Below are 9,931 nucleotides of genomic sequence, written 5' to 3'. Positions count from 1 at the left end.
GTATGTGCTTTAGCAATTGAGTAATGCAATCTACATTTCTGCTAGTCAATGTAAACAATGCAGGTGCACACATTTTTGTCCTTTCAAAATTGTCTAACCAAATGTTTTATGAGGAAGGAAATGCATTGCGCTAGTTTGTAAGGCTTCTATGTGTTTTGTAAAGGGGTTACCTTTAAAGCACCCCAGTGCCACCCACATGGTTCAATTACATTTAAAAAAATGAGGTAATTTACAAAGCTAGTTATTTGAATTTCTAAATTTTCTCAAAAATGAATATAAATAAAAACATAGTAATTCAAACAAAGCAAACTAACCAAATCTAACAGGGTAGACGGACTAACACATTGTTGGATTGGGTATTTTGATTATTTGTTGACAAATAAATAAAACAATTATAATCCACTTAAGTAAACGGTGCTTGTAAAAGGCAAACATCTCTCGTACTTTGAGTCATTCATTTCGACACACAGAGGAGGATATTTGTGACTGACCCAGCTGGATGTGGTTGGAGTTGAGCAGGAAGTCAGACAGGTAGAAGAACTCTGGGATGAGCTCTCTGACGTCCCCTGTGTTGTCTCTGGAGGCCGACTCCCACTCCTTCTTTACACTGTAAAACATCCGCTCTGGGATGTCAAACCCTCCCTGCGGGAAGACGAGGCACAGCACCGTCAGACCCCCGGCGCACTGCTGAACCAAACTTTGCAACAGGCATATTAATAACGTAGTTATGCTTGATTCAGTGTAGTGAGCCATATTTTATATTGTATTATGTAAGCAGTAAATATTTGCTACTATTTGAAGGAAGCTTTTCATCTTTCTGTGAAATTCCATAATCTATGATGGAAATCTCATGAGGGAGAATGTAATTTAGAGAAAAACAATTATCTCAATGAATGAAAATAGCATATATACTGGTAAACTCGGTTAGAGATGTAAATCCAGTTATGGATATTACTACACACCCGTTATGTGCTTCAGAAGACAAAAAGCCACTGTAATTCACCAGACTAACATCTTTATTGCTTTATTCTGACTATCAAATATGCATGCCTTTTCATTATAATCAATTGGATGCTGTATTGTAATTTGGTAACATCTGGGGCTGTTTGCATTGGCTTCTTTTACATGCTTTCTGTAATTATTTGCATATATATTGAAACTTCCCTATAATCTGCTTTTGGCTCAAAACAGGATTAAAACAGGATCTGAAGCACTGAAAATAGTTCATGTTAGAAGCACATTATCAGGAGGTTTGTGTTTAAAAGTAAAAAATAGTGATGAATATCAGTGGGCATCTGGAGCACTGGGTTTGCAGAAGGGCCTGTGGGTTTGTGTGACTGATGCACAATAAACTTCCTCCATTTCTTCAGAAAAAATCAAGACCACACCTGATGTACTCAGCAGTGATTACATTCAGATTTTGTAGATTTGTATGCATGTATTAATGTGTGTGATGAGCCTTGTATTCAAGGGAAAAAGAAACGGTAACGGCACTGAAAATCTTGTGCTGTCGCTGTCCGAGGTTAAAATCTTTCTTTGATTCATCAGCGAAACCCCTTCCAGTTCTAAAGGTTATAGATTCAGAAACACTTTATCCCGTTTATCATCATTCAGTAAACTTACTGTATTATTTTTATCATTCTAAGCTGTTATGATTGACCTTTTGATATCCTGATTAAAAGTTTGCTGCAATATAGTCGCACAAGTTGTGAAGACCTAATTGTTTAGTATTGTACTTCTCCATGTGAGTGGGTTCACACAGAAAAAAATATTACATTTTCTATTCTATGCTATTTTGAACTTAAGAAATTGATTTTTTTTCTTGTGGCTTATTGATTTAAGGGGCATACAAATGACCAAGAGTGAGTGTCCAAGGCCGAACCTGCAGTGCCTGGAAGGTGTGTGAAAACGGCTCCATCCTGACGAGGAAGGAGGATACGATGATGGCTGAGGAGTAGTGGGTACAGTAGTGGCATTGTGCCGACATATCTCCTAGAGTAGAAGTACGTGGAATAAAAGTTCAGTGAACAGCAAAAGACAAGAAGAATGCAACGTAAAGAGCTGATGAGATACCTTCACCCTCAATATTCTCAACTTCTTCATATCTTTGGACGAACATCTGTCTCCTTTTCTCTGTCTGAGCTCCCATTGGCTTAGACAGGTCACGGAAAGTTGAAGGATTTGACAGATCAAGCATCTATCAAGGACAGAAATAAATCAAACACTTTCATTACACCACACACACACACACACACACACACACACACACACACACACAATATGAATGTTGAAGACAAAGATGTCACTGTGTGTGACCTAACCTCTGACTGGTAGTCAGCAAGGACCCAGGGGAAGACTGGATACTGCATCAGGTCATTGTATGTCCTCCCAGCGATGGTGTTCAGATGCATCAAGTACTCAAAGTTACTTATTTCCCCTCTCTGGAGGACAGGAGTGATATGAAGTAATATACTTATAAACAGTGGCGGAGGAAGTATTACTAATACCACACAGTAAAAATAATTGTATTCAATGTACATAGTAAAACAATTACCTAACTTTAAGTACGTTTTCCTGATTAGACCTATTTTGTTTAAGACTACAAATTATTATTTCTTTCATTATGGATTTATCTGCTGGTTATTTTCTCCATTAATTGATTGATTGTAAATAACTTATTTACAGAATTACTGTCACAATTAGCCAGAAGCCAAACAATGTTTGTTTTGTCCAACCAATAAAAAAATGATAATTATATGGTAATTTAAATACATAAAAGGGAAATCAGAAAATAATCATCACATTTATGAACCTGAAATCATAAAATGTTTTTGCATGAACAATCATTTTAATGCTCATCAAAAAAGCTGCAAATTAATTTTCTGTAAATCGGCTCATTGATTAATCGACTAATTATGTCAGCTGTACTTGTACTGCTGAGTAGTTTAATTTATAACAAAATAGCATACTTTGTAAGCTCTTTGCATGTTTTGTTTGCCAAGGTGTCAGAAATGTAGAGAAGTGAAAAGTACAAATTCTCCCTTTTACATCTATTGGAGTAGAAGAATAAAGTGGCATGAGAAGTAAAGTACAAGTACCTAACAATTGTATTTAAGTACAGTACTTAATTAAATGTATTTAGTTGCATTGCACCACTGGGATTAAATGGGCTAATGTCATATCTGTTCAACATGTTGACAGTCTCTACTGATGTTAAAGGAGTTAGTTTATCTTTAAACACAACAAAACTCTGACAAAACCAAATGGCTGAAGGTCTGTTTATTGCATTACCTGCCATTTAACAAGGGCTGCCTTTTCAACCACAGGAGTCTTCCTAAAGCACAATAAAAAAACAAAAACAAACAAATACCATGAATTAGCATCAGAGGCTAATCACTGCACCCCCCACACAAAGTTTTATGCTAGCTCTGTTGCCGAGCAACCCATGTTGACATGTCAAACCGAGGAGTTGTGAAGCGGCAGAGTGGAGGTGAGCAAGTGAAACTGAAATTCGCGTGTGTACACAGCTGCAGGAGCAGTTATGGGATGGAAGTGAGCTACACCTTGTAGCATAAATAATGAGTAGAGATGTGGAGGAAGTAGCACATGTTGACATCTGTGGCTTGTGAGGAAATATACTTGAAGTAGCACTGTAAGTTATCCGACTAGCCTCCATCAGCAAGATGTGATATTTAAAAGAGGAAGTGGTATTGTCCTTGTGCAGTGCGTTTTCAAATGACAAGCAGAGGTTAATGATTACTGGTTAAACAAGGAACAACAGAACAGTTCACTGATTTTAAAGAAAAATGAGACTTCCTGCTTAACTAAGACAAACTACAGCTGTTTTTTTCATTTAGTTGTTGTTAGGTGTTTGTTCAAAGAATATTGTAAGGTGATCCTTTAATAGGCACAGACTCAAAAAGTTTCTCTTTAACAAACCACCGAGTAAACTGCTCGATCAAAGTATCTTCTTTCTAATCAATTGACCAGAACGTGTTTGGCTAAACAAAACCTCTATACTACAGTAGATAAATGACAAATGTTGCTCCATATTTCACTCATGCAACACATCTAAATGTGTTTAACCTAGATTAGTCCAGCATTCAACTGCTCCTTAAATCTCTTTTCCCTCTGAGGCCAGTAACACGGCAATAAAGTCCTGGCGCCAACCACCCCAGTTGCTAAGTAACGATATTAAACAAGAGGAACCTCGACTTTCCCTGTTTGGTGTTGGGAGACCAGGGAGATGGTGATAGACGCAACACTGCATTCCTGATCTATCCTCTCCAATCGCCGCCACATAGGATCACCAGGTATTATTACAACTTCTACGTGCTGACCGAATCAGAAGGTGTTTTATGTGTTGTTGCTGTGCCACACCATTGTGACTTCAGTAATGTGGGAGGGGGGGGGTTGTATAAGGGGGAGAGGCTTCGAGCTGAATGGCCAGTTCACAGGAGCTAAAGCTGTTGTTGGTGTGTTTCTAAAACAGAAGACACTCATCAACTCGGAAAGAAAGAAGACATAATATGGTGAGTACATATCTTCATTCATGTTTAAAATGTAGATACAAGTTTTAAACAAGAACACAGTAGGATACAAACTGAAAAACGTACAAGGATGCAAACAGTAAATGGGTTTAGACAGGGAGGGGCTACCAATAACTCCTCCCTTCGTCCAATAACTCCTGGCCAAATTATTTGGTGAAACTACACTAAATCAATCATTGCATTTGGCCCAGTATGTGTTATCTAATTGCAGGCAATAATTTCATGCAATAGTTTTCTATAGGAGGTTATAATGGGAACAAGCACCAGCGGATAACCCCTCTCATCCTGAGGATGATGAATGAGGCGAGAGAGGGCCTTGGGGTGTAACACAGACACAAACAGACACACACACCTTGCTCTTTTAGACAGGAAGGGAAGGAGAGCAAAGCCCTCATCACACTCCCCAACTATCATTTATCAAAGTCCTGATTTGACTCTTTGTGCACGCGCACATGTACTGTAATAGAGTACATCCATGTCTGTCAGTACACTGTGTGTGGCAGAGAGAGACGTCCATATGAAGCACAGACACACACACACACACACACCTTCCTTGCATGAAAAGAGCCAAACAGCTCAATCAGTTGAATGGTGAGGGAGCATCGGCACTCATTTGTTTTTGCTGTATTACCCAGTGTCGCCTCTCTCCTATTGTTCCCCTGCATTAGCCTTAATTAGAGAGTTGTGCTCTTAAATACACCCATGGGCAACACTGGGTGAGCACGCACTAGTGCAGATATAACACTGCACGCACGCGCACACACACGCACACACACACACACACACACACACACACCTCAAGCTCTCATACCTCAGAGAGCATGCTTTCCCTACTGCCCCGGGCCATACATAAGCCCTTGTATCTGAATAAATCACATCAGCCACGCACACACACACACACACACACACACACACACACACACACACATTTATTTGCTATAGTACTATGTGGTGGTGTAGATAAGATGAATTATTGGAAAGTAGCCTCTTGGGGGCAACAGTGAAGCTGTGCTGAAATTTTAAACTGTCATGTTAATTCTCTGTGTGTTGCAGTACCATGCCCAAACGGAAGGGAGACAAAGGGACAAAGCTGACCCTCAAGCTTGCCAAAAAGGCAATAAGGATGACCGCGGATGGACGGCGCAGACTCACCCTAAGCAACATGCTTATAACGATCTTCCCAAAGTGTCTCCTAAAACTGACCAACGTGGATGAGTTGGACCTGAGCCGCAACCTGATAGAGAAACTCCCAGATAACATCGGGAACTTCTCGTCATTGAGATGGTTGGATCTACACAGCAATAAGCTGGAATCTGTGCCCGAGTCCATCGGCAACCTGGTGGGACTGACCCACCTCAACCTCTCAAACAACCGCCTAATCTCTGCAGGTTTACCGTCCACGTTAGGGTCTCTCATCAGCCTGAAGAGTCTCAATCTGGGAATGAACCAGCTAGACACACTGCCGCCCACTATGGATGCTCTACATAGTCTTCAAGAGTTAGGTCTGTTTGATAACCGCTTCATCAATCTACCAGAGTTTTTGAAAGTTCTACGCAACCTCACAAAGGTGAACGTGAAAGAAAATCCTCTATCGTATGTTCAGAGGGATGGTGAGGGGATGCAGAAGGAAAAATCTAAAGCAGAGGAAGATGTGTATCTGGTCCATGAGAGCAGCCTGTGTAGGACATGCCTTCAGACATGTCAAGAGCAGAGGCAAAGGCTTACAAGAGGAGGAGGAGGAAGTGACGTGTTTGAGGAGAAAAGGATAAGGACTTATCACGGACTGATGGTGCCAAACTCAGTGGCTACAGTCAATCAAGATGTGTGGAGAATAAGAAATGTGGAACACAAGCCAATCAAATGACCAAACAGCATCACAAACTAATGTCATTGCATAGTATACTTACTATATGTCACACAAAAATCTTTTTATGTATTTACTGTTTTAATTGATAAAATAAAGATAGTGACTACATGTTACTGTCTTGAAATATTGCCGTTGGATGATTGTGACTGTGGAACCTTACCTGGCATTAGCAATCACCTCAGCAACCCCTCTGCCTTTTAATGCTGGCACTACCATGCACAACCTGAAGGGAGAACAAGAGTGGAAAGAATGAAGATCAGAGTCATCATAATGCTAAAAATTATAAAAAATAAATTGAACCTCCAATTTATATAAATGTGGCACCTTTTATATGCAGAGACGTGGTCTTTATTCAGGAATACAAGGAAGGCTGAAAGTCCGTTTTTCATGAAGACTTCGATAGCGTTGTCCTGATATGAACAGAGGCACAGTGGCTCTTTTGTAACTTACACTCAACAACATATTTTTACTTAACATGCATCTTAACAGATTCTCTAATCCCCCACTTAGCAAAAACAACAGAAGGAAAAAGTGAAATGCAAAACAAATCTGATTTCTATGAGTGAACAGAGACAAACTTCTACATCTAACAGTAATGTGAATATAAGATGCATGTTAATACAATGCATCTGCTTGAGCATTAGGATGTCTGACCTCCAAGAGGAAACGTATGAAGCGAGCATCCTTGATATCCTCATAGAGCCAGCACCTGCAGCGGGCTGGTGGCAGCTCTTTACTCAGCATGGTGGAAATAAAGGAATCCCTCACACTGGCAGAGACAGAGAGGGACACATACATGACTGATCAGAACAACTGAAAAGCTAATGTGTGTCCATTCTATGTTCTGCTGTAACACACGTGCACGGCACGCACGGCACACACGGCTGTACCTGCTGGGGTGATGATTCCTGCAACAAACATCTCCAGCAGGACTAAGAGTGAATCCCTCACACAAGAGCAGGCTCTCTTTCCCGAACAGCAGCACCCCCTCTGTCACTCTGAGGCCGCTCACCGTCACTACACACATCTTAGCCTTTACCTACACAGAGAGCGAAGAGAGAGACAGGGAGATGCATTAAGCCCTGAGTGAGCGCCACAATACACATCAGCACACTTCTCTCCCGGGACATGACATGGCAGCAACGCAGGCACTTCAGGCTTTACTTGATTGATCATTTTAATCACATATTCTAATCATTATTAAAAAGACACAGTTGAACACTTCATTATCAGAGCTGATTGATGGGGAGCGGTGTGGCTGTGCGTTTCATCCAGCCCCAAAGTGGACCCACATGCTGCTTTCAGCACCGGTTGTGGCTAATGCTAACTGCATTGTGATAATGTGTGGCTAATTCTATTGTCTCCCCTCATTTCACAGTGAGTGTGTGCACCTGGCTGTCTCCCTGTGTTGGCCCCGCTGCACGCCCTCTGGGACACTGCGCCCAAAAACCATATGGGACCCCGACACCCCCGCAGGGCCCACACAATTTATACTAATCAAATCAGACTCCCTACCCCCAGAAAACAGAGTCACACACTTGGTAGAGGAGGAGGCACTGCATGGCCATTATTAGGAGAATTAATCACTGCCACACACACAATAGGAAACCTGCTAAGTGATCAGAACCTCTAGTTTGAATGCACACATAAGAGACATGCTATGATGAATAATATCACTTGACGTGACGTGAAGGCGTTTCATAAGATTCAAGGTGAGCGAGTCTCAGCCTCACGCCACAGGAATCTTACATTGAGCTATATCATGGTCGGATTGTATGGCAGTGTTCCATCAGTAAATACAAACTTGCATCAGGACCGCTGTCTCTAATTTCAGATTTCAGAAAAGAATTAGTTACATTTATTGTTGTCAAAGATTAAATACATAAAAATAAACTTGTTTCCTTATCTCCTTAGTGTGCGCTGGACAGATATGCGTTATCAGTCTGTGGGTGATTTAGCTGATGATGGTAAGAAGGAGAGAAAAGGAGGACTTTTATTGACTGAGAGGCTAATGTCAGACCATTGATTTCTCCCCACACACATTACTGTCATAATCACACTATTGGCGCTGGCAAGCTAATTATGAGTGGGTCTCCCTTTGTGTGTTACCGTGTTACTGTGTGTGTGTGTGTGTGTGTGTGTGCGCGCATTTTTCAGAGCTAATGACTGTGTTGATTTGACAGGAAGCTCAGCAGGACTCCCACTGAACCACTGCAAGACAACAGGATGCACTTGCACACATCACACACTTACTAAGCGGATGTAAGACAGCTTGCATCACCTCCTACTGTTTTTATTAATACTTCTGTCAGAAACATTAAAAGCCGCCGCTGGTTGCCGGAGTGATGAGAGTCCCTGTCAACATGTGCCTTGGTTTCTAACTCACTGGAAGAATAAGAGGAGCTGAGCTGCGTCTCGACATTAAAACATTACACTAATGAGGAAAGATGAAATTCTGATAGCAGCGCTGGGCTATTGGAATCCCTTAGTCTACATCAGATAATTATGATTGTGAATATTAGCAGGGTGGGAAGGAGGCATGTTGTTTTTAACCCAGCACCTCCTCTCCAGGGCGCAGCTCCTGCAGGATGATGCGGATGTCGTGGCAGTCTTGTGTGTGGGAGCAGGGTTCAGGGGCCAAGGGGTTGGTTGGACCATCAGTGACAGCAGGTGTCTCATTCAGGGCAGGGAAGAAGGTCAGACGGTCAAAATCCTCTACTCCCTCCTCTTCATCCTCTTTAGCCTCTGCTCCAACTTCACACAGGATCTTGGGCTCTGTTAAAAAAAGGAAACAAATGTACCTACTGAGCCAACATCCAACATCCACATTCTGATAAAAGCAAACTTTAAAAAATATCAAAAGGAAACACTTGTCTTTACCCATGTCTCCTTCTGCTCTATTTTTGTTTTCCTCAGACATGCCAGTCCTTAAACCCAGACACTGCGTTCCTAGCACCTGTTGGAACAACATATGTCTCTGTTATAGATTGAACACTAAATAGGACCCTGCTCCACAGATCCCGCTCTACACTGATAGGCTATACCCGTTTGGAACGTCTCAGAGCCTTTCTGCGGATGCGTGATCTGGTTCGGTTGGGTCCTTCAGCAGCATCTTGCACCCAGTCTTGGCTCAGCAGCAGCCCTGGGCCAGGGCCGAAAACAGCTCTCTCCCTCAACAGCTCGGCCTCAACACGCAGCCACTTGGAGCTCACTCGCTCCCACTCACTGGCTCTTAACTGGGATGCAGAAACAGGCCCCGGATAGACAGAATAGATGAGACGGAGATAAAAAAAAAAAAAAAAAAAAAAAAAAATAGATTACAGATCCAACTTGGGCTTTTTAATTACATTTATTACCATATATTCATAGTCACATTTCTGTCAAACCTGTAAGTGGTTTGTCCTCATGTTCTCAAACATGCTGTGGCCTCTCTGTCGATGTGACTCCATATAGGACAGAAACTCCTACAAAGAAAGGAGAGTAACCCGATGGGTGCAAATGAAAAGAGCGGGCG

At 41.7% G+C, this 9,931-nt stretch overlaps 2 protein-coding genes across 9 annotated transcripts in view; one reads left to right on the top strand and one right to left on the bottom strand.

Annotated features, from left to right (window-relative positions):
* wdfy4 (WDFY family member 4) overlaps positions 1–9,931 on the bottom strand; it is a 39,871-nt gene that overhangs the window by 6,669 nt on the left and 23,271 nt on the right. For 7 of the 8 annotated variants that reach the window (XM_031874868.1, XM_031874878.1, XM_031874827.1 and 4 more), the window contains 13 exons: positions 9,804–9,881; positions 9,462–9,653; positions 9,298–9,373; positions 8,978–9,192; positions 7,308–7,456; positions 7,072–7,186; positions 6,742–6,827; positions 6,578–6,640; positions 3,292–3,334; positions 2,322–2,441; positions 2,074–2,197; positions 1,883–1,992; positions 492–642 (listed from right to left, as the gene is read on the bottom strand). In XM_031874868.1, coding sequence (XP_031730728.1) covers positions 492–642; positions 1,883–1,992; positions 2,074–2,197; positions 2,322–2,441; positions 3,292–3,334; positions 6,578–6,640; positions 6,742–6,827; positions 7,072–7,186; positions 7,308–7,456; positions 8,978–9,192; positions 9,298–9,373; positions 9,462–9,653; positions 9,804–9,881 — 1,522 coding nt within the window. Of the gene's footprint in view, positions 1–491; positions 643–1,882; positions 1,993–2,073; positions 2,198–2,321; positions 2,442–3,291; positions 5,347–5,439; positions 6,641–6,741; positions 6,828–7,071; positions 7,187–7,307; positions 7,457–8,977; positions 9,193–9,297; positions 9,374–9,461; positions 9,654–9,803; positions 9,882–9,931 lie in introns of those variants that run through there. The other variant, XR_004213761.1, reaches the window with a different exon arrangement.
* lrrc18a (leucine rich repeat containing 18a) lies at positions 4,426–6,452 on the top strand. Its single transcript, XM_031874892.1, has 2 exons — positions 4,426–4,532; positions 5,604–6,452. The coding sequence occupies exon 2, from the start codon at positions 5,608–5,610 to the stop codon at positions 6,412–6,414; it is 807 nt and encodes a 268-aa protein (XP_031730752.1). The 5' UTR covers positions 4,426–4,532; positions 5,604–5,607; the 3' UTR covers positions 6,415–6,452.

This window comes from Anarrhichthys ocellatus, unplaced genomic scaffold, assembly GCF_004355925.1.
Source record: "Anarrhichthys ocellatus isolate YVR2014 unplaced genomic scaffold, GSC_Weel_1.0 scaffold3, whole genome shotgun sequence".
In the NCBI taxonomy this organism is placed as follows: Eukaryota; Metazoa; Chordata; class Actinopteri; order Perciformes; family Anarhichadidae; genus Anarrhichthys; species Anarrhichthys ocellatus.
This window is presented reverse-complemented; position numbering and strand designations above follow the sequence as displayed.